The sequence below is a fragment of the Myxine glutinosa genome, chromosome 7, assembly GCF_964187855.1.
Source record: "Myxine glutinosa chromosome 7, kmMyxGlut1.1, whole genome shotgun sequence".
Classification (NCBI taxonomy): Eukaryota; Metazoa; Chordata; class Myxini; order Myxiniformes; family Myxinidae; genus Myxine; species Myxine glutinosa.
Window position 1 is genome coordinate 102,887,549 of NC_136267.1, and position 24,489 is coordinate 102,912,037.

At 48.9% G+C, this 24,489-nt stretch overlaps 2 protein-coding genes across 2 annotated transcripts in view; both read left to right on the forward strand.

Annotated features, from left to right (window-relative positions):
- MRPS31 (mitochondrial ribosomal protein S31) overlaps window positions 1–16,605 on the forward strand; it is a 396,402-nt gene extending 379,797 nt beyond the window's left edge. Inside the window, exon 7 of the mRNA XM_078782074.1 lies at window positions 16,373–16,605. Within this exon, the coding sequence (XP_078638200.1) occupies window positions 16,373–16,590 (218 nt within the window). The 3' untranslated portion in view covers window positions 16,591–16,605. The remainder of the gene's footprint in view (window positions 1–16,372) is intronic.
- The window catches only part of LOC144892978 (uncharacterized), a 99,772-nt gene that overhangs the window by 1,465 nt on the left and 73,818 nt on the right, over window positions 1–24,489 (forward strand). The window lies entirely within an intron of this gene.

Consider the following 24,489-nt stretch of genomic DNA (forward strand, 5'->3'; position numbering starts at 1 on the left):
TGTCCTTGTTTGTTCTGTCCCTGGGTTAATTAAGACTGTAGGTAAGCTAGCGTTGCACTGTGTATCTAATATCTTCTGTAAATAAACGTGACTGCTTTCTTACTGCTTATATGTGTAAATAATAAACCCAGTTACTCTTCTGTACGTCTTCTTCCTCTTTGCATTCGGTCGCTTTAGAGTTTTCCATATTGAGCAGCTGCGGTGCGATACGGCCAACGTTTGGGGTTGAACCGGGTTAGTCGGGGAATAACTGTTCGGTCGCGGTAATACCACCGCTCGGTCAAAATAACATCTTAACCGCGTCCGTAACAAAATATATATATATACAGTGGAACCTTGACTTACGAGTGCCCCAACTTACGAGTTTTTCGAGATACGAGCCGTCGCTCGGGCGGTTTATTGCTTTGAGATGCGAGCCGAGATCTGAGTTACGAGCTTTCGCCACCCGGTCACGTGGTTATCTTGCCGTGCAAGTACAGTATCTGCCGTATATCGCTGCATTTTTGTTTTCGCATGTTGGTTATTTTGAGTTTACGCCACCAGGTGGGTTCTGGTCACGTGGTTATCTTGCCGTGCAAGTACAGTATCTCTGACGTATATCGCTGCATTTTTGTTTTCGCATGTTGGTTATTTTGAGTTTACGCCACCAGGTGGGTTCTGGTCACGTGGTTATCTTGCCGTGCAAGTACAGTATCTCTGACGTATATCGCTGCATTTTTGTTTTCGCATGTTGGTTATTTTGAGTTTACGCCACCAGGTGGGTTCTGGTCATGTGGTTATCTTGCCGTGCAAGTACAGTATCTCTGACGTATATCGCTGCATTTTTGTTTTCGCATGTTGGTTATTTTGAGTTTACGCCACCAGGTGGGTTCTGGTCACGTGGTTATCTTGCCGTGCAAGTACAGTATCTCTGACGTATATCGCTGCATTTTTGTTTTCGCATGTTGGTTATTTTGAGTTTACGCCACCAGGTGGGTTCTGGTCACGTGGTTATCTTGCCGTGCAAGTACAGTATCTCTGACGTATATCGCTGCATTTTTGTTTTCGCATGTTGGTTATTTTGAGTTTACGCCACCAGGTGGGTTCTGGTCACGTGGTTATCTTGCCGTGCAAGTACAGTATCTCTGACGTATATCACTGCATTTTTGTTTTCGCATGTTGGTTATTTTGAGTTTACGCCACCAGGTGGGTTCTGGTCACGTGGTTATCTTGCCGTGCAAGTACAGTATCTCTGACGTATATCGCTGCATTTTTGTTTTCGCATTTTGGTTATTTTGAGTTTACGCCACCAGGTGGGTTCTGGTCACGTGGTTATCTTGCCGTGCAAGTACAGTATCTCTGACGTATATCGCTGCATTTTTGTTTTCGCATTTTGGTTATTTTGAGTTTACGCCACCAGGTGGGTTCCGGTCACGTGGTTATCTTGCCGTGCAAGTACAGTATCTCTGACGTATATCGCTGCATTTTTGTTTTCGCATTTTGGTTATTTTGGAAAATTTCTTAGTTTTAACCATGGGGCCTAAGAAAGGACGTATATAACGGCAGAGGAGAAGAGCATGCCAGGCCACAACTTAGTCTAGTAGGAAGACTAGGTCCCCCTGCACCCCCCGGAGATATACTTCTAATCAGTGTTTCTAGGTTGGAAAAAATGTGTAGAAAATGACTAGCTATGGCCCCAAGCTGAAAAAATGTCCCACATACCATTTTTATGCAAATTACTGCTGCCATTATCAAAAAAACGATTTTTGACATATCTCAGCCAATATTGCAGATAATTGAAAAATGAAGGTGTCTAGACCCATGTTTTGAAGGGCATAGATCATGATAGAACTATTCATAACATGATTACATGTGTCTATGGTATACTAGTATGCTAATTAGTGCTTTATTTACAAAATAATCACAGTTTTACGAAATAATAGACTCATATTAAGGTCCGTCTACACAGACGTTAACACAAAGTTTTATTTTTCTAAATATTACAACTGTCAAAATAGTCCTAGCACTCAATGTGACCACTCTTCTCTTGCTTGTTTTAGATAAACATCATTAGCATTAGTGATTCTACACTGAGTCAGTCATCATCATTTTCATCGAAATCGTCAGAGTCAAACTCTTCTTCTCCTTCCTCTTCCTCCTCCTCTTCGTGCTCTCCTGTGTTCAGAAGATCCACCAGTGAGGTTGGTAGGATGGGACCACTGGACCACATTGGTTTCAACAGTCCTTCATCAGTCCTTATCCATCCTTGCTCCTCATAAGGTTTTGGCTTTTCGATGATAGGTTGATCGGCTCTTTTGTACAATGCTACGCGGTGGTTCACACGCTGGATGTGCGGCTTCAGGGCAGACTGGCATGGAGGAAGGCGAGCCAGATCAACCTTGGACTTGGATGTGAGGGTCTTGTCCTCTCCCACCATTTTTCGTAGCAGCTTGGCACGGACAATGTCCACTGATGACTCGCGACTCTGGCCGTACATCACACAGGTGAATTTTTCTAACTGCCTCTCCACCTCAGGGTTGGCATCCCAGTTGTCACCCAGTTCACCGAATGCCCTGTGAAACCTGGGATTCTTCTCCAGATTTTTCAAGGGCCCGACTTTTCCCTTCCCTTTGAAGGCACTGGTGCAGTCTTCTCCGCTGAACACATAGTACCCCAGGAGAGTGGCACAGTAGTCCTCTCCCAGGGATTCTGCCAGCTCAGAGACGTTGACAAGTTGGCGATGCTTCCCTGACCCTGTATCCAGGTTTCATGCAGACACCCAGATCAAATGTATTCAGGACCCATCTCTGACCCACCTCAGCAGTTGCTGCCTCGGAACGCTTCAGTAGCTCACGAACAACTGCGTTGTCTGTGATCGGTTGGTGGATAGGCGTGCAGTAGTCGACTGTTGATTTGCTGGGTGGGGGAGAACCAGTTGCAGAGGTGAAACCCCCTAGCCCAGGCACAGGCTGCAGGCCACAGCTTCCGATGTATCTGATGAAGAGCCAGATGTAGTACTCTTGCATCGTAGTGGCATAGACTGTGTCATTCTCTGCTGGCGGTGTGAATGATGAGCCTTCAGGGAACTTCGGGCCAACGCGAGTAAAGTGCAAGGGTGGGAGAGTTTTTGGTGTGTCGACCTTCAGGCTACGCTGTTGTGACCTATTGATGGTAGGTAGCATTCGGTCCTTGCTGCTCTCGAACCCGGGCTTGACCTCCTGCACCATGATTCCTCCAGCACTGTTTACAATGTTGCTGCCGTGCACACTGGTAGTGGTTTTATTCAAGTTGTCCCACTCACAGTGGAATACAAGGTTGCCCTCTCCTGTCACAATTTGTGGTGTACGATAAGTTGAGACTTCATCCAGGACCTTGGCGAGAGCAGTTTCCAACTCCAAGGCGAAATCGTAGCTCTCAGAGTGTCCAAGCCTGTGTAGTATTGTGGTGAGCTGTTTGCTTCGGAACAGGTGCCTTACAGTCACACAGAGGAGAATGTGCTTTGGTAACTTCCATTTTCCATCTGACACTGCACGGCACAGATCTTGTCCAATGGAGAAGACCAGACGCTTCACCTTTTCTGTCTCGATGCCCTCCTTGCCAGTCATTAGCACGCTGAGAAAGCGGACAAGGTCTGGAGGTAGGATGTCTTCAGGATTGAGCTCCATGTCTTCAGCTGTTGGTGGCCATGGTTGGTCTTTACACTCTCTGAAAGCCTGTAGAATACCCTGGCGAAGTTGGAGGGCAACATTTTGGTTCTTGTTTGTGCTTCCGAGTGTGAATGCTCGTGCGAGAGCATTGGAAACTGTTATGTTTGAGCTGTGCACAAGCCAGAAAGAAATGACATCACATTTGTCATGATCAACCTTCGTGAAGTGGATATGCTCCTTGATTGGGTCATTCTGTAGGCGTTTCAGTAGTTTCTCTGACCGATAATTTGAGTTCTCATATCCATTCAGTTTCAGTTCCTCGACATAGAGCAAGCGCAAGGAAGAAAGCTGTAGAACTTTATTCTGCTGGATGACCTGGGTTTGAATGTGTTCCAGTACTGAGTTGAATGCCTTTTCATGGGCGGCTGACATGCAAGCCTGCTCCTTTGGTGCTTCGGCTCTGTGAATCACACGCTCATAGTTGTAGAATGCTGTGCGGAAAGCTTTAAAACATGACGGATGGTGTTTGGCCTCACATGCAAAGAGGTCTTTGTTTTTCACCTTTCGATGGAGTCGATAGAGACCCATTTTCTCAGCCCGTGTTTCGATTTGCTCCCATGCATTTTCTTTGTTTTTAAAGGATGGGAAGGTTGTAGGCCTCTCAGTATTGCGATGAGCATCTTTGGTCTCAACTTTCTCACAAAATATACACTCTGGCGGGAAGATGGGTTCAGCAGAACCTCCTGGTTTACGAGGAGAGTGATGCCATGATGAGGTTGATGGCCCTGGTTCTGTATCATCTCCCAGACGATGAAAGTGGCGGACAAAGTGCTTATAACACTTGCTGTGATATCCTACTCTTTCTAGGTCATCAGGAAGAGTTGCCGGGATCTGATCACATACTGATTGCATACGACATGGGGAGTCATGCGGTTGGTTGAGACGTCTATCCCGGATCTTTTGAAGCAGTTGCAGTTTTTCTGAAGCAGATCCTTTAATTTTACGGAGGGGCGTGAAATCCCCATGATCAGACATGGATGGTACATGAAGGATGCATGTAGGAGGAGAGCTTTGGGCTGCAGGTTCTACACTCCGTTTTCTTTTGGGCATGCTTGCTGTCGATGTCTACCATCACTGTTAAATGACAAATAAGAAATCACGAATGATGTTAAAAGTGCCTGTGAAAGGAGGCTCTGAGTTTTCAGTGAGGTAACAGAGGTTCTGAGTCATGTTCTACACTAGGGTACTTTTTAGCTGACTAAACCATGTTTAGTGGCATCAAAAGTGCTAATAGCTAAAACATCTAAATTCTTCCACACTAACGTTAGCTATCTAGGCCAATGAAACATTGTGCTAAGTTACTGTAGCTAGCTCAGCTGTCGTGCCTCTTTCTGGTTCAATTCATATACAGAAGTCAACAGATATGTCTCATGTTTGGCATTAACAAAAGTTTAAGTTACACCGACATTAGGAACATACTGTACATAGATGAGGCTAGCTTTAACGTTAGCTAACATGGTGCTAGCTGGCTCAGCTGTTATTCTGCCTGTTTATGATTTCATGCAGAAACTGAAGTCAAGAGTGTGAGTAACATTATAGTTAGCATCTTACCTGGCTAGATTGGAGGATGAATACCAAGAACAACACACAGATGGAATGGAAGACTGAACTTTCAACTGAGGTATTCAATAACATCAACGTTACCAATTGATACGAGCGCGCGACATTACCAATTGATACGAGCGCGCGAGCGCGCATGTTACATGGATGGAAATGTAAAATGGCAGCTATAGCAGCACTAATTTGGATCTCTAGTCTGTCATTTCTGCACTGTGATTGGATAACATAAAAAAATATGTTTGGGAGTTAACAGCAGGAGTTGGTAGATTTTACGTGGGCTGGGTGAGAAACCTTTAAATAAGCAAGTGAAAATCTCTCGCAATACAAAGTCAATGGTGGGAAGAAAAGTTGAGTGGTACCAATGTTACTGCCAATGTCCCGCCCCTATGCAAGACTCAGGAGCATCTTGTTGACATTTAACCTTGAAAATACCTGGGTTTAGACCCCTTATGTACCATGTTAAGTTATCTGCAGTATTAACGTATCCTTATCATTTGTAAAACTGATTATTTTGTAATTACAGCATTAATATGCATACTAGTATACCATAGACACATGTAATCATGTTATGAATAGTTCTATCATGATCTATGCCCTTCAAAACATGGGTCTAGACACCTTCATTTTTCAATTATCTGCAATATTGGCTGAGATATGTCAAAAATCGTTTTTTTGATAATGGCAGCAGTAATTTGCATAAAAATGGTATGTGGGACATTTTTTCAGCTTGGGGCCATAGCTAGTCATTTTCTACACATTTTTTCCAATCTAGAAACACTGATTAGAAGTATATCTCCGGGGGGTGCAGGGGGACCTAGTCTTCCTACTAGACTAACTTGTTCAGAGTGCCGGCGCTAGCTCGCCTTCTCTTTGTGGAAAACACGGTACTGAGAAGAAGAAGAGGATGATGTGCTTGGATATAAAACACGCAATCGTCGAAAAACATGAGCGAGGTGTGCGTGTTGTCGACTTGGTGAGGCGGATGTGAAGGCAGCTGAAGATTTTATTATAACTGAGAAGAAGAAGAGGATGATGTGCTTGGATATAAAACATGCAATCGTCGAAAAACATGAGCGAGGTGTGCGTGTTGTCGACTTGGTGAGGCGGATGTGAAGGCAGCTGAAGATTTTATTATAACTTTTGCCGAACTGATAGAAGCCGAACGATACATCCCCCAGCAAATCTTCAACTGTGACGAGACAGGGCTCTTCTGGAAAAAGATGCCGAGGAGGACGTATATAACGGCAGAGGAGAAGAGCATGCCAGGCCACAACTTGTTCAGAGTGCCGGCGATAGCTCGCCTTCTCTTTGTGGAAAACACGGTGAGATCCTTAACATCCAACAACTAATGGGACGCAAACGGGGCGCCCAGTTTAGCGGTACACACATTGATGAATCACCCTGCCTGTGATTCACCCATGACAGGTTATAGCTGGGTCGGGATTCAAACCCAGGCTGGACAGTTTAGACTTTAGAGTCAAGTGTGCGTACCTCCATTCCAGGCCATCCTGCCAACTTGTATGCTGCATACAGGTGAAATATAAAGCGCGAGATATTTTTATATATACTGTATATTTTTAAAAAAATTGGTGTGGTTTTGGCGGGCTGGAACGGATTAATAGCATTTCAATGCATTTTAATGGGGAAATTTGATTTGAGAAACGAGCAATTTGAGTTACGAGCTCGGTCACAGAACGAATTAAACTCGTAAGTCAAGGTTCCACTGTGTGTGTGTGTGTATATATATATTGTTGCGGATATGGCATTTGGCCTCCATATCCGCTTGTAAATATTCCCCTATTTCCCCAATACTCCCCAACTATCCCCAATCCCCCATTCCCTAGTCCCATTGCCTGTAAATAACACTCTGTAGAACCGACCTTCCCCTTTTTCCCCCATTAAATGTCGTGCCCAGGTCCACCGCATCTCACGTAGACAACTTTCGGACATCTTGCTAGTTATTCTTAGTCTATGTCAGTTAAGGACTCGTTTCCATTAATTCTGACTCTTCGTTGCACCAGAATGTGATTGTATGGCACCAGTAGTGAGTTTAGGACCTCCCCTTACCTCCTCCCATCTTCCCCATGAAACAACAACTACAACAACAACAACAACTACAACAACAACAACAACTACAACTACAACAACAGAGGAGATTGGGGGCGGCGCGGCGCGGTGAGTGTGCGTCCTCACTGCGGCGTGGTTAGCCGCCATTGCCCATGCGCTCCACGGGGTTACCACGAAGGGGCCGGCTGTCAGCTCCTCGTCAGGGGCGGAGCCGGTAACCCCCCCGCACCCAATAAGAAGGGCGGACCGATTCCATCTGGGGCGGAGCTAACTAGCCGAGGGCGTGTCACTCCCCGCCGGATATACGCAGCGACTTACCGGACGTGACGTCAGATGCGTCCCGAGCTTGAAGAAGAGCCAGTCACCACCTTCTAGCGCTGAGAGAGACCTCCCGCATCTCTGGACCGGAGCGGGTCGATTCTGTCCTTGAGCCAAGAGTGCACCTTGAGCCATCGACTACCCGCTTTCCTTGCCATCAATCCCCGTGTGAGTCAGTTTTGTCCCGTTTATCTGTCGTCTGTCGGGGCTAATATAAGAGTGTGTCTAAGTGCCTGCCTTTCTATGCTGTCCCTCTTGTCGTTGTAATCTGACCTTCCGCCCTAATATAACCTCCTCCGGAGGTCTTGAGAACTGAACCCTTGGTGTCGTGTCATTTTAATCCAGCCGTTGTGTCTTTTCCATCATTGATTTAGCATAGCGCGACTTAGTCAACGTTCGAGCATAATCGGGTAAACTGTGCAGACGCGGTCATACCAAACCGCTCGGTAAACTAACATCCACAACCGCGTCTGTAACAATTGGTGTCAGGAGTGTCGGATTCGGACCTGGGACTAAATTTATTAGGCCCAAATTTTGGAACACCAATTGTACCACTAGGGTAACAATTGGTGTTGGGGAGGTAGAATTCGATCCGGAGCGCGTTTCCCGCGCTCGACGAAATTATAACAGCGAAATTTGATTTTGTTATACGGAAATAAAAACCCGAATTTTGAAAGTCGCGCTATGGCGGATCAAGACAGCTGGGTTCCGGTAGAGGAGAGTGAGGCAGGGTCGGTCCAGGACCAAATTGAGGGACGCGAGGAGAGCGAAGCAGCGAGGGTAGCAGACGCACAAAGTAGCGTCGTTGCGCCCGACGTTGCGGGGGCGCAAAATGGCGCCTCGCTGGTCACCGCGCCCGCGACCGTGGCAGCGCCCCTGGTGGATCCGAACCTTTTCATGTTGCAAATGAGGGCCCTTATGGAACAAATGGGTGAGCAATTGGGAGACCAAATTAGAGGTTTGAAAAGCAGTATGGGGGTAATGGGAAGCCAAATGGGGGTAATGAGGGACGAAGCGAGGGGTACCGGTGAGGGGTTAGACAATAATTTTAAGGGTTTAGACAAGAAATTTGGGAAGTTAGACGACAAATTTGAGGGGTTAGACAACGGGATAAAAGAGGTGAAAAAGGGGTTAATGGGGGTAGAAAATAGAATGGCTGCCCAGGAGAATCAGATAGAGGGAGTGAAAAATGGGTTAGAGGGGTTAGAAAACAGGATGGAAGGCAAATTGAGGGACATGAGGGACCAAGCAGAAAGGGAAGTTAACCAAATGGGGCAGCAGATAGAGGGGTTCAGAATGGGGGTAGAAACCAAACTGGATGCTCACAGGGAGGAAATGGAGCAGATGAGGTTGGCATCTGGGCAGGAGATGCAAGTGATGGGAGAGGAGATCAGAAGAGGTGTGAGTGAGGAGGTCGGAGGAGTGCGCGAGGAGGTGAGGCACTGTAAGGAGCGCATGGAGAAGGAGGTGAGAAAGGGGACTGTAAAATTGCAAGGGGGTATAGAGGAGTTGACGCTGGGAGTAGAACAACTGACAGTGGGACAAAAGGAGTTGGGGGAACAGGTAAAGAAGAACACAGCGGTAATAGAGGGGTTAAAATCGACGCAGAAGGAGATGAAAAAGGACGTAGGGGTAATTAATAAAGAGTGTCAGACGGTACATGAGGACCTGACGAGGAAAATGAACAAAGTGGTAGAGGTGATGGAGGTTAAAGAGCGGGAGGTGCGGGAGCACATAGAAAAAAATAAAGTGGAGTTAGAGGAAGAACTTAAAGGGGCGCACGAGGAGATGAAGGAGGTGAAACAGAAATTAGAAGAAGTGGAAGAAGGGGTGAGCGAAATTAAGAAGCGACGGAGAGAGGATAATAAAGAGATAAAAGAGGAGGTAAAAGAATTGGTCCAAAGTCTGTGTTCGGATCGTGATGATGTGCTCATTAACCGGATGAGGGATTCGCAGGTGATGGAGGAGAAGCGAAGAGAAAGAGGACCCGGTGTAAGTGGTGACCAATATGGTCATGCGTATGATGCGCCAGGTGATTTAATAAGCTTGGGGGTCGAGATAGACCCGGATGTTCGTGAGAGGCCAAGAGTGAGGTGTATGGCTGGTCCGGAGGGTATGGAACGAGAGGTGCGAGGTGTGGGTGAGCAAGGTTGTGGTGGTATGGAATGGGTAGCGGGTTGCGGAGGTGTGACCCATGCATCGACACCAACAGGGGTAGTTGTTGGAGGGACCGGGGAGGCACGAGAGCCCCTTGGGGGTAATGTACTGTGGGGGCCCGGCCGGTTCGGCCCCGCGCTGACCCCGCAAGGGGCGACGCACGGGGTCCGGCAGGCGGGCAACGACTCGCATACGAGGTGGTCCCACAAGGTCCCACTCGCGCCGTATGACGGCAAGAGTGATCTACGCGCGTACCTGGCGCAGTTCGACTGTGTGTGTAAGGGCAACGGTTGGGGTGAGGACGAAGGTGGAGTACACCTGGTGGCCGCATTGCGCGGCGCGGCGGCGGAGGTGCTGACGGCATTACCAGCGGGTGCTCTCACCCTGCCAGCCCTCCGCGACGCCCTAATTAATCGATTCGGCATAGAACAGCAGAGCGAGCTTGTTAAAGCTCAGCTCGCGCTGCGAAAGCGCAAGCCCCAGGAAGCCATCGGGGAACTTGCCCACGACATTCGCCGCGCAGTGGGGATCGCACATGCTAGCATGGCAGCGGATTCCCGGGAAAGCCTGGCGCTGGACCATTTTATCCAGGCCCTCCCGGATATTGAGGTCCGGCAACAGCTCGCCATGTGGCGCCCGCAGACTCTGAGCCAGGCGGCTGACGCTGCGGCCCGTTGGGAAGCAGCGAGGCCCCTGGCCCGGGGGGGCGAGCGTCTCGCAATGGCGGTCCGCCAGGTGGGACCCCCGATGGAGGGCGGACCCCTTAGGGGGCCCGCCCCCGACGTGGGTCCTGACCTGGCGGGCATGGTCCGGAGGCTGGTGGACCAGCGCCTGGCGGGACCTGGACCATGGCAGGCGGCCCCGGAGGTGGCCCGCGGTGGACCACGAGCGGGTAATCCAATTCGGACCTACAGGGGGGGAAATTTGGAATTCCGGAGGCAAGCACCTTATCAGGTGAGGTGCTATACCTGCAACCGTCTGGGTCACCTGGCGCGGCACTGTCGAGCCGCGCGCCGGGATGATCCCCGGCGGTTGAGGTCCTCAACTCCGCCCAGGGGGGAGCGGGTTAGCCGACCCCAGACACCCCCCCGCCAGACCCCGGGAAACTCGAAGGTGTCGGGCACGTAGGGCGGTGTTCGGCAGCAGGGGATGGAGGAGAGCCCTCATTGACGCGACAGGTCATTTATTGTGGCCAAATTGGAACCGGTAGCCTGACAATTAGATGCAAAATTGCCGGCGTGGGGGTAGACGCCGTAGTGGACACAGGAGCTAGCGCCACTATCATCAGCCCTGTGGTCCTTGATTCGAGCGCAAGTCGCTGGGATAAGATCCAGCGCCTGCAAAATTATAGTTTGCAGCTTGCTACCGGGGTAACGGCCCCGATCATAGGGCGTGGTTCTGTGACCCTCAAGTTAGGGTCGGTAAGGAGGGAGATAGATGTTTGGGTGGCGGAGGTGTGCGACCCATGTTTAATAGGGTTGGACCTGTTGACTGCCAGCGGCTGTAAAATCGACTTGTGCCGGGGGATCCTGCAGGTGGGAGTAGAAGAGCTGCCGTTAGGGGGAGTGAGCACGGCCGAGAGAGCAGAGCTGGAGGCTTCCGAGGCCGTGACCATCCCCCCAAGGGCCGAGGCGATAGTGCCGGCCCGGTGGGCAGCTCGCCCAACATGGCAGGAGTCCTGCGGCCTGGTCGAACCGGTGGCAGCGCAGTCCATACCGGGTTTAATCGTGGGCCGCACCCTTGTAAAAACGGACGGACCGGTAGTGGCCGTCCGAGTAATAAATATGAGTACAGAACCACGCACTATAGTAAGGGGCACGAGGGTAGCTGGCTGCACCCCAGTTGAGGAAGTCGCGACAGTGAGGGGCGAGAACGTCCAGCCGAGCCGACCCCGGGGGGAGCCTTCAATAACAAGTAGGAATTGGCCCGATCCCATTTGCGAGATGGTAAATCGTAGTAGCGTAGAGTTGGGAGGTACCCAGGGGGAGGCCTTACACAAACTGGTTGGGTCCCATTTGGACCTCTTCTCCCTGTCCACCGAGGATATTGGACGTACGGGCCTGGTGAAACATCAGATCCACACCGGTGAGGCCCGGCCTATTCGTCAGGCCGCCCGACGGCTCCCTTGGAGCAAGAGGGCGGAAGCTGACGAGCAGGTTGAAAAAATGCTCGACGCAGGCGTGATCGAGCCCTCGGGAAGTCCTTGGATGTCACCTGTTGTGCTGGTCAAAAAGAAGGATGGGACCACGCGGTTCTGCGTGGACTATCGCCAGCTAAACAACGTGACACTCAAGGACTCATATCCCCTGCCAAGGATTGATGACACCCTCGATGCCGTTGCGGGCTCAAATTGGTTTTCAACTTTGGACCTCAAGAGTGGGTATTGGCAGGTGGAAATGGATAGGGCAGGGAAGGAGAAAACGGCATTTTCCACAGGTAAGGGACTGTATCAGTTTACTGTGATGCCGTTTGGTTTGTGTAACGCCCCCGCCACCTTTGAAAGATTGATGGAGCATGTACTAGGCGGCATGCCATGGCAATCATGCCTGGTGTACCTGGATGACGTCCTGGTACATGCCCAAACGTTCCCCCAGGCAGTAGCTAATTTGGACCAGGTGTTCGGGTGCCTCAGACAGGCAGGGTTGAAGCTGAACCCGAGTAAGTGCACTTTGTTTGCAAGAGAGGTGGCCTATCTAGGTCACGTGATCGGCCGCGAGGGGGTAAAAACGGACCCAGACAAAATTAAAGCGGTAGAGGAGTGGCCCGCACCACGTACCATCAAAGAGGTGCGGGGATTTTTGGGACTCTGCTCCTACTACCGGCGCTTTGTGGCGAAATTTGCGGAGTTGGCCCGTCCCCTCCACCGGCTTACGGAGAAGGGGACGCGATTTAATTGGACACGGGAGTGCCACGAGGCCTTCCAAAAATTGAAGGGGTGTCTAACATCCGCACCCCTTCTAGCTTACCCCACTAGTGACGGGACATTTACCCTGGACACGGATGCGAGCCAGGAAGGATTGGGCGCAGTTTTGTCTCAGACACAGGAGGGCGTGGAGAGAGTGATTGGTTACTATAGTCGGGCCTTAAGTAGGCCCGAGCGAAATTATTGCGTCACTCGCAAAGAGTTATTGGCCATGCTGGCTGCCATGAACCATTTTCACCCGTACCTGTACGGGCGGAAATTTTTGGTTAGAACTGACCATTCCTCCTTGCAATGGCTCCTTCGGTTCAAGGAACCGGAGGGCCAAATTGCAAGGTGGTTGGAAAAGTTGCAGCAGTACGATTTTGATGTGGCCCATAGGGCCGGGAAGGCCCATGGTAATGCGGACGCACTCTCTCGGCGTCCTTGTCTGGGGGAAAACTGTAAATTTTGTGCGAGACACGAGGAGAGGGAGCAATTGGGTGATTCTGCCCCGATTCTCGTCGTCCGGGCAACCCGGGTGAGAGGGCCAATTTTGCCACTAACCGCGGACGAGGAATTCGGAACTTTGGCATGGAGCATGGCCCAGCAGGAGGATCCTGTCCTGGGGCCAGTGTTCAATTGGGTCAAATTGGGGCAAAGACCTAAGGGGGAAGAGGTCACCCCCCTCGGGGCGCAAACAAAGGCATATTGGGCTCAGTGGAAAACTCTGGAATTGAAGGATAACATCTTGTATCGCAAGTGGGTGGAGGTTCCCTCTGATAGAACTTCCTGGCTGGTGGTAGTCCCAAACAAATTTAAGACCGATATATTGCAACAGGTGCATGGTACCCGCCCCGGCGGCCATTTGGGCAGGACAAAGACAACATCGCGGGTACGCCGGAGGTTTTATTGGGTGAATATGGGGCGCGACATACAGGACTGGTGTCGGAGATGCGACGCCTGTACTGCCAAAAAGGGACCAGCACGGAGGATGAGGGCCCCCCTTCAATTACACCAGGTGGGGGCCCCCCTAGAGCGGGTGGCCATGGATATCCTAGGCCCACTACCCCGCACCCGCCTAGGTAATAAGTACATCCTCGTTGTGATGGACTACTTCACCAAGTGGCCGGAGGCCTACGCCCTCCCCAACCAAGAAGCAGGGGTGGTAGCGCAGGCCTTCGTGGAAGGATTTGTGTGCCGGCATGGGATTCCACAGGAGTTGCACACCGACCAGGGACGAAATTTTGAGAGCAAATTGCTAAAAGATGTGTGCAGTCTCCTGTCAATTCGGAAAACCAGAACAACGCCTTTAAGACCTCAATCTGACGGGATGGTGGAAAGATTTAACCGAACTCTAATCCAACAACTGGCACTGTTCACCGCCACCCGTCAGGATGACTGGGACGAACATCTCCCTTATTTGCTCATGGCCTACCGAACCAGCCAGCACGGGGCCACCGCATGCAGTCCAGCGTTGCTTATGTATGGGCGGGAGTTACGGGCTCCCGCCGACTTGCTATGCGGTCCCGTGCCAGACACAGTGGTTAACCCGCCGAGGGAGGGGTACGCACGTCACCTAGAGGAAGGCATGGAGCTAGTCCATGCCTTCGCCCGCCGCCAACTCCATCTGGCGGGGGGAAAAGATGAAGCGCAGGTACGATGACCGGAGCCAGGGGAGTCAATACGCTCCGGGGATGAAGATTTGGTTCTTTAATCCCCGGAGGCGGAAGGGAAGGTGCCCAAAACTCACCTCCCCCTGGCAAGGCCCAGGAGTCGTCCTGTCGCAAATCTGTGACGTGGTCATTAAGATCAAAATGGGGCCACGAGCCCTCCCTCGGATCGTCCACGCCGACCGGATAAGACCTTACACCGGCGAGCAGGCGCCCCCGTGGATTGCCTCGGCTTTAGATGCCGAGGCGGGACCCAGTACCTCTGAATAAGGGGGGCTTATTAGTGCCAGAGGACTGGGGGATTGATGAGCGATGGGCCCGGTGGGTAAGGGTGGCATCCCTGCCACCCTGCCCATGGTGGGGGCAAAGGAGCAATAGCTTATGGGGTGTATGGCAGTGAAAACTAGCCCGGGTGGGTTAAGTTATATTGTAGGGATCTAGCGAAGATGACATTAGGTAACGTTAAGTTTAGTTAGTGACTGATACCTGTAGTGGGGACGCAGGTAGATTAGTGTGGATGATAATGACGTGGGAGCGCAATAGTTTAAAGGGACGACTGGGAAGCGCAAGTTTCAGAAGGGAGTAGTTAGCTGAGATGATGCCGTGTGTGTGAGGATGGAACAGGTGTGATTGCACAGGTGTGCAACTGGACGGGTGTGTGGAGCAATGGATGAGTAGTGAGTGTGGTGGATCAGCGCGAAGGCGCTTGGGGAGAGAAGGGTGCAGGTGGCACCAGGTGTGAGAGCACAGGTGTGCAAGTAAAGGTGTGTGGAGAGAGTTGGAGTAAGTGGTACGGAGTGGTGTGCATGGTGCGAAGGTGTGAATGGGGGAAGAGTGGACCCCCATCACGGATACCCGGGGCGGGTAGTGTAAGTGTTAGGTAGAGGGTATAGGTAAATTGTGGTTGGATATTGGCATTTGTGGTGCGGTTGCAGAATGGTATTGTGGATGGGTGCATTAGTGTTGTGGAAATGGCTGGGCGTGTAGCCTGTTAGTGTGTGTAGTTGGTTGGGCACTCCACCACTGTGAGGATGTCGGCCAGGTGAGGCCGCAGGTGGGCTCTGGGAGCCGGTAGTTGTGAGTGGGTGCCTGAGGATCCCGGGTGTGGATCGGGCAGCCCAGTGCCAGAGAGGGCACCGAGTGGGGAGAGCGCCAGAGGGCCTTCCCCAGGTAGTTAGGTTAGGGTAAGGAGCAGGTAAGCTCGGAGGCAACTGCAGTGGTGGAGGTGTGCAGGTGGGTAGACCCGCTGGGAGAGGTACACGCCACAGCCCAGAAATTGTGCGAGGGCACCGGGAGATGAATCGGGGGAGTGAGACCCCAAATTGAAAAGCACCACAGTTTGGCCAATGGGAATTGGTTTTTAGAACCCATAGTGTAAGAGGGCCAATGGTTTGGCCGGAGAAAGACCCCGGGTAGTGTAAAGTTGTTAAAGTCATTTAGGAAATAGTTAGGATTGATGAACCTGTCGCACCATACGCAGCCACTTGCCTGTAGTGATGATGATGACTCCACACCTGTGTTTTCTTTGTTTTGTGTTGCAGGAAGTAAGGATTGCTGTTGGATTTGTGAGACGCATCACGACGTGGATGAGACATTGGGGTGATTCCATCTCTCCCTCCTTCGGAGGGACTGATGATGAATTGGTAATGGCAAATTTTGATGTTCAGTTGGAGATGGCAAATTTTGATGAGAGTTGAAAATGGCAAATTTGATTGGTTAGGAGGGAGAGAAGACGAATTTGGGGTATATGGGAGGAACGGGGAAGACAGTAGGGACGTTTGTTGATTTGTAAAGTAGATGTTTATGGGTAGTGTTGTGTTTTGTGGATACAGTAAGGGGTAAGGGAGGGGCCATGTAGGTTACCTGGTTGGGGGGGGGGGGCGTACGGTAGGAACGTACCTGTCTCACCTGGTTCCCATGTGCCCCCAGTGTGCATCATCTTATATTGCGTGCACTTTTGCGCCCTTACCACCTTACTCACTTGTCTTCTTCTTTTGTCTCCCACCTCCGAGGATCTGGCTTTGGGGTAGAGAGAGAGGAGAGAGAGGTGCTGGCTACGCAGTTGTGGGCCTGCACTTTCGCTGCTTGCTGCCTGGATCGATACACCATATGGACCGCAATGTTGGTGGCCACCCACAATGGACCGCAGGTCTTTTGCGGCCAAGCACCACCCGTGGATGGACCTATGGGTCAACGTGGCACCTATGCCATACAGGTGAACCACTTTTAGTTGACACCACTGAAGGCCACAATACAGAAATGGACGCGGTTGGCGCCTTTCTTTATTTTTGAAAGAGGCCAGAAGGCCAAGTGCACCACACGAAGAGCAAGAGACACCTGCAGGGTTAGGGGTTGTTGAATTTATTTTTATTCATTGAACAATGGTGACTGCACCGGATGGTGCTGACTGTGTGATGGGGTGGTGCTTTTGGTGCTTGGATGGGGTGCTCTGCACATTATTAAAGGCCGTAAGGCCACAGAGCACTCGTGGGTTGGTGTATCGATGCTGGCATGCGTGCTCTCTCTATGCATAACATCTGCATGTGTTCCTCCAAAAACAGGTCCTGGATCGTAGTGTAAATATCAGCGTAGTCTTGTAAATAATGCTCCCTACCGGCTGTATGTTTAGTTTGCGAATTCTTTCCGCGATTCGGTTATCCTGTGGGCGTGTTTCTGTGAGGAGAAGGGTGCAACGTCGCAGGGGGACATATTTACTCATTTGTGAATATCTGTAAAACTGTCGCACTCAGGGTAGAGTTAATAGTAGAGGGAACTACATCTGAGTGCCACACTAAAATAGGTAAAAATTTATCGGGTCGGGACGCCCCGAGGGTAGAGAAGGGTGCAATGTTGCGGATATGGCATTTGGCCTCCATATCCGCTTGTAAATATTCCCCTATTTCCCCAATACTCCCCAACTATCCCCAATCCCCCATTCCCTAGTCCCATTGCCTGTAAATAACACTCTGTAGAACCGACCTTCCCCTTTTTCCCCCATTAAATGTCGTGCCCAGGTCCACCGCATCTCACGTAGACAACTTTCGGACATCTTGCTAGTTATTCTTAGTCTATGTCAGTTAAGGACTCGTTTCCATTAATTCTGACTCTTCGTTGCACCAGAATGTGATTGTATGGCGCCAGTAGTGAGTTTAGGACCTCCCCTTACCTCCTCCCATCTTCCCCATGAAACAACTACAACAACAACAACAACAACTACAACAACAACAACAACTACAACTACAACAACAGAGGAGATTGGGGGCGGCGCGGCGCGGGGAGTGTGCGTCCTCACTGCGGCGTGGTTAGCCGCCATTGCCCATGCGCTCCACGGGGTTACCACGAAGGGGCCGGCTGTCAGCTCCTCGTCAGGGGCGGAGCCGGTAACCCCCCCGCACCCAATAAGAAGGGCGGACCGATTCCATCTGGGGCGGAGCTAACTAGCCGAGGGCGTGTCACTCCCCGCCGGATATACGCAGCGACTTACCGGACGTGACGTCAGATGCGCCCCGAGCTTGAAGAAGAGCCAGTCACCACCTTCTAGCGCTGAGAGAGACCTCCCGCATCTCTGGACCGGAGCGGGTCGATTCTGTCCTTGAGCCAAGAGTGCACCTTGAGCCATCGACTACCCGCTTTCCTTGCCATCAATCCCCGTGTGAGTCAGTTTTGTCCCGTTTATCTGTCGTCTGTCGGGGCTAATATAAGAGTGTGTCTAAGTGCCTGCCTTTCTATGCTGTCCCTCTTGTCGTTGTAATCTGACCTTCCGCCCTAATATAACCTCCTCCGGAGGTCTTGAGAACTGAACCCTTGGTGTCGTGTCATTTTAATCCAGCCGTTGTGTCTTTTCCATCATTGATTTAGCATAGCGCGACTTTGTCAACGTTCGAGCATAATCGGGTAAACTGTGTAGACGCAGTCATACCAAACCGCTCGGTAAACTAACATCCACAACCGCGTCTGTAACAATATGTATATATATATATATATATATATATATATATATATATATATATATATATATATATATATATATATATATATATATATATATACACATACATACATATACATACATACATATATACATATACATATATATATATATTGTTACGGACGCGGTTAAGATGTTACGGACACGGTTATGATATATATATATATATATATATATACACATACATATATATATATATACATACATACATACATACATACATACTAGTGGGGTCACCCGTGGGAATCCCACGGGCATGGACGTGTGTGACATTTCCACATATTGAGTTAGATGCTGCACATTCATTTTTACAAAATGGTTACTTGCAATTCATCAGATCCAGAAATGGTGTAATGAACACAATTTATTTATTTCACATAATATGTGACTCCTCACTCCTCTCCACCTGACACTCTCCTCTCTCCACCTAACACTCTCCTCTCTCCACCCTCACGCATCTCCAATCCCACTCCTCCTCACACTCCTCTCCAATACCTCCTCACACTCCTCTCCAATACCTCCTCACACTCCTCTCCAATACCTCCTCACACTCCTCTCCAATACCTCCTCACACTCCTCTCCAATACATCCTCACATTCCTCTCCAATCCCTCCTCACACTCCTCTCCAATCCCTCACACTCCTCTCCTCTGGGATCCCTCACACTCCTCTCCTCTCTGATCCCTCACACTCCTCTCCAATCGCACCTCACTCTCCCTCCTCTCCAATCGCTCCTCACTTGCCTCTCCAATCGCTCCTCACTCTCTTCTCCAATCGGCCCTCACTCTCCAACCCCTAGCTCCTCTCCAACCACTCACACTCCACTCTCCAATACCTCCTCACACTCCTCTCCAATACCTCCTCGCACTCCTCTCCAATACCTCCTCGCACTCCTCTCCAATACCTCCTCGCACTCCTCTCCAATACCTCCTCGCACTCCTCTCCAATACCTCCTCACACTCCTCTACAACACCTCACACTCCTCGCCAACCCCTCACACTCCGCGCCAACCCCTCACACTCCTCTCCAACCCCTCACACTCCTCTGCAAGCCCTCACACTCCTCTGCAAGCCCTCACACTCCGCTTGAACCCCTCACACTCCTCTCCAATACCTCCTCACACTCCTCTACAATACCTCCTCACACTCCTCTCCAATACCTCCTCACACTCCTCTCCAATACCTCCTCACACTCCTCTCCGCTCCAATCGGCCCTCACTCTTCGCTCCAATCGGCCCTCACTCTCCAACTCCTTGCTCCTCACTCTCCAACCCCTAGCTCCTCACTCTCCAACCCCTAGCTCCTCACTCTCCAACCCCTAGCTCCTCTCTCTCCAACCCCTCGCTCCTTGCTCTCCAACCCCTCGCTCCTCACTCTCCAACCCCTCGCTCCTCACTCTCCAACCCTCGCTCCTCTCCAACCCTCCTCATCGTTGTTGCAGCAGCATCCTGTGCGGTTCTCCCGTCTCGTGCGGTCTTTGTGAGGTTCTTGCTACATCCTGTTCAAGTCTGCATTGACGTTCGTCGACGGACTCGTTCGCCCGTCTCATTCGTTTTCTTGCTACATCCTGTTCAAGTCTGCGTTCTTCATGGACCGTCGCATTCATTTTGGAAATGGAAGTTTCCACGCAACGCATGAATTGTCAGGATCCTCGAGAGGAAGTGTCTCGTAATCATCAAATGACAAATGGCAAGTAAATTACATTGTGAAAATTAAAGATTTCAAATAAACCTATTTAAAGTGTATGCGCACATACCTAATAAATAAAAAAACGAAGAAATATCTCTCGGTAATTTCCTGAAACTTATTTTACTTCTGGATAATATTGTTGAATGAAATAAGAAAGAACGAAGATCTACATGTCGTTTTTGTGCCGACTGTCATAAAACGTAAAAGTAATATATCTGAACGGAAAAGAAAAATCTAATTTTTAATATATGTCGACATTTTCCCCGACTGTTATTTTAGGCGGTGTATTTTCGTGCATCATCGTGGCGCGATTTTTATAAATATATCTCGGCAATTTCCCGTGTGTGCGTGAATGTTCTCAATTATTTCTGACACGGAGTCTAAAACCATCGATAAAAATTAAATCAGATGGTGAGTTAGATTGGAGATAAAGGCGTGAGAAAGACTCAATGGCCTTGAAGTTACAGGCCTTTGAGAATTCATTTCGTTCTATAAACGGAAACTTTCATGGGATTCTCTTCCCGGTTTTTTTCAACCGAGTCGAACACTATGTTAGCGACTGTTAAAAATGAAATGATATATCGAATTAGAATTGAAATAAACCTGTGTGAGAGAAAGACAGCATGGGCCTAACTAAACAGGCCTCAAAGCCATTCGAGGTAATAAAATGGTGGATATTTGTTTACATGAAGCCTCTCCAAGAATGGGTGGAGAAGAGCTATGGGTGGAGCTACTCTGCAAACGGACTAAGCCACACCCCCGGACAGACGGACAGAATCACCTATGCCTATTATAATATGTAGGTGTATATGTATATATATGTATATATATACATACATACATACATACATACATGTATATATATATATATATATATATATATATATATATATATATATATATATATATATATATATATACAGTGGAACCTTGACTTACGAGTGCACTAACTTACGAGTTTTCCGAGATACGAGCCGTCGCTCGGGCGGTTTATTGCTTTGAGATGCGAGCCGAGATCTGAGTTACGAGCTTACGTCACCCGCCACCAGGTGGGTTCCGGTCACGTGGTTATCTTGCCGTGCAAGCAGCTCTGCCGTATATGGCTGCTGCTTTGTTTTCGCATTTTGGTTATTTTGGAGCTTACGTCACCCGCCACCAGGTGGGTTCCGGTCACGTGGTTATCTTGCCGTGCAAGCAGCTCTGCCGTATATAGCTGCTGCTTTGTTTTCGCATTTTGGTTATTTTGGAGCTTACGTCACCCGCCACCAGGTGGGTTCCGGTCACGTGGTTATCTTGCCGTGCAAGCAGCTCTGCCGTATATAGCTGCTGCTTTGTTTTCGCATTTTGGTTATTTTGGAAAATTTCTTAGTTTTAACCATGGGTTCTAAGAAATTGAGTGCCAAGGGCAGTACTGAGAAGAAGAAGAGGATGATGTGCTTGGATATAAAACACGCAATCGTCGAAAAACATGAGCGAGGTGTGCGTGTTGTCGACTTGGTGAGGCGGATGTGAAGGCAGCTGAAGATTTTATTATAACTTTTGCCGAACTGATAGAAGCCGAACGATACATCCCCCAGCAAATCTTCAACTGTGACGAGACAGGGCTCTTCTGGAAAAAGATGCCGAGGAGGACGTATATAACGGCAGAGGAGAAGAGCATGCCAGGCCACAACTTGTTCAGAGTGCCGGCGATAGCTCGCCTTCTCTTTGTGGAAAACACGGTGAGATCCTTAACATCCAACAACTAATGGGACGCAAACGGGGCGCCCAGTTTAGCGGTACACACATTGATGAATCACCCTGCCTGTGATTCACCCATGACAGGTTATAGCTGGGTCGGGATTCAAACCCAGGCTGGACAGTTTAGAGTCAAGTGTGCGTACCTCCAGTTCAGGCCATCCTGCCAACTTGTATGCTGCATACAGGTGAAATATAAAGCGCGAGATATTTTTATATATACTGTATATTTAAAAAAAAATTGGTGTGGTTTTTGGCGGGCTGGAACGGATTAATAGCATTTCAATGCATTTTAATGGGGAAATTTAATTTGAGAAACGAGCAAATTGAGTTACGAGCTCGGTCACAGAACGAATTAAACTCGTAAGTCAAGGTTCCACTGTATATATATATAGATATATATATACACTATGGTGGAGCTTTAAAAAATAAAAAATAATTTTTTTTTATCTTTGGACGTCTTACCCCCTTAAGCTGTTCCATATAATATAGAAACACTGTATAAAAAGTTTGAGCACTACCTTATTATGTTTAGGGATAGCTCAAGGGCCGCAAATATTATGAAAATTATAAAAATTCAACGAATTACGAGTATATCAGACTATATCTTAATTTATTTTAAACAACACACTTGAACACAGTATTTATTTTTGAACACGTTAATAGTGAATTCTTTGTTCAATTTCTGACAGAGTTCATATTATCAGTCTGACAATGTCCAGCAAACCCCAAATTTATTATTTTCATGGCATCCTGGACAGTGTATGTTTTCTGCTATCAGGGTACATTCTGCGATGGTCCTCGACAACTTGCAGCAGGAATTGCAGCTGAGTTTCATCGCGGGTTATCAACCCACTGTACTCCTGAATGAGTGCCACTCCACGTTCAGCGTAGTCATTGACAACTTTTAGAGAGTTGACTGTTTCTGCAGCCTGCTTGTAGTCGTCTCTGTCATCCCACAAGTCCGGATCAACCGCGAGAAATCCATCTGGAAGTTCCATCATTCGCAGAAGTTTCATTGACCTTGCTGTGACGAAATCTTCCAAGTTCTTGTCCTTGAATGAATCAAGAGCAACAGTGATTCGCTTGGAATGATCCTGATCTTGGTCTTCTTCATTCTTCATGGCACTCACCATCAGTCTCTTGGTTGCCGAACTGACCCGACTGTCGAAGAAAGCCAAGCTAACAAGTTCCTGTGACAAGTACCACACGTGATTGGAAAACTTGCGTGATGTTGACTTTGAGATGGCTGGATGGATTGATGAGTATTCAAGCAGTGACTTCAGCAGCAGCAGCAGGTCACTGTAAGGAGCACCTGATGCTTGAGGTGCAGAGATCCAGGCTGTCAGGTAGACACGTACTGTGAATACACACACATCACGTCATCCTCTCTTTTCTGCAGGAGTCAGTTTGAATTGAGCCTTGAACATCCAGATCTTGAGACAGTATATTACTTTGGACATCCAGCGGGCGTGGTGCATTGCTCCGGGTGACATGAATCGCACTCCTCTGGCAGGAGCAGCACCGAGAAAGACAATCACAAGTTCCAAGAATTCTTTATAATCATCTCTCGGCTGACTCTGTTCAAGATGCTTGTTGGCATAATCGATAGTGCCTTGCTTTATGTCTTCCACTAGACTTGCCATGTCATCAGCTGCAATCCCTGGTTCATACTTGGCCGTGTCTATGAATCCCCAGTATTCCTGGAAGCGTTTGAAGAGTGGAACCTCGGGAGAAGATTTGGCTCCCAATCCCATACACACTTGGAACACTGCACCAATTATATATCAATTCCATAATGTGATGCCTGCAAGCAAGGGACAAGAGCTTCTTCTCGAGCTTCTGCTCTAGGAGGACACAGGCACCAGCGATCCGTCCAGTGTTTGAGCTGGTCGTGTCAAAACACATAGCTCGGATGCTGTCGCCTACGCCCCAGTCTTCAATGGCTCCAAAGACAGCAGCAGCCTGAGCCTCGCCTGTTCCAGATGGAAGCTTGGCAACTGTGAGTAGCTGGAAACTGGAAACTGGAAACAAAAGCCGACTCTCTCGCGAGTTGAGTTGGTGACGTTCGCGCTTTGTTCTTTTTCAGAAGACGCCATTCTTCAAATGTCTGCTCAAGCTTGGTTTGGCAGTTTTGATGAGCTCTCATCGGGATTCTAGCTTTCTTCCAAAAGTTAGCTATTTCCGTGATGGTAACATCCGACGATTGTCTTACGGTCTCCTTCAGATCGAGATGGTGATGTAGGAAGAATCCAAGAGCCATACGCAATGATGGCAACTTGCTGCCACTTAATTCAGTCACAGAGTCGCCAAGGAGATACAACTTGGTTTGAGATCTTGTTGCTTTTTCCACAGATGACATTTTCAATCAGATATGAATCTGAAAGAAGTAGAACATAGCATTAAGAAATTAAGAATCAAGAAAATTCAAACAGTTCTATTAATAACTGAGCAGTGAGCACAATGCCTCAAGCAATTACACAAACATACTGCTGCAACAGTGTTGCAGCTGTTGCTTAGTCAGCATAGTCAGTCCATTGAGTCCAAACAGTAAACAAGTCTGAACATGTCTGGAATATAAATTCATGGAAAATTTGCATTATCAATTTATCAGAAAAACAATGGGATTCGGATGATTGGTTGGATAATAGATATGAACCAGTTGAACCACAATGATTAATGCTTCTATAATCTGTGATAATATTATACCATGTTTA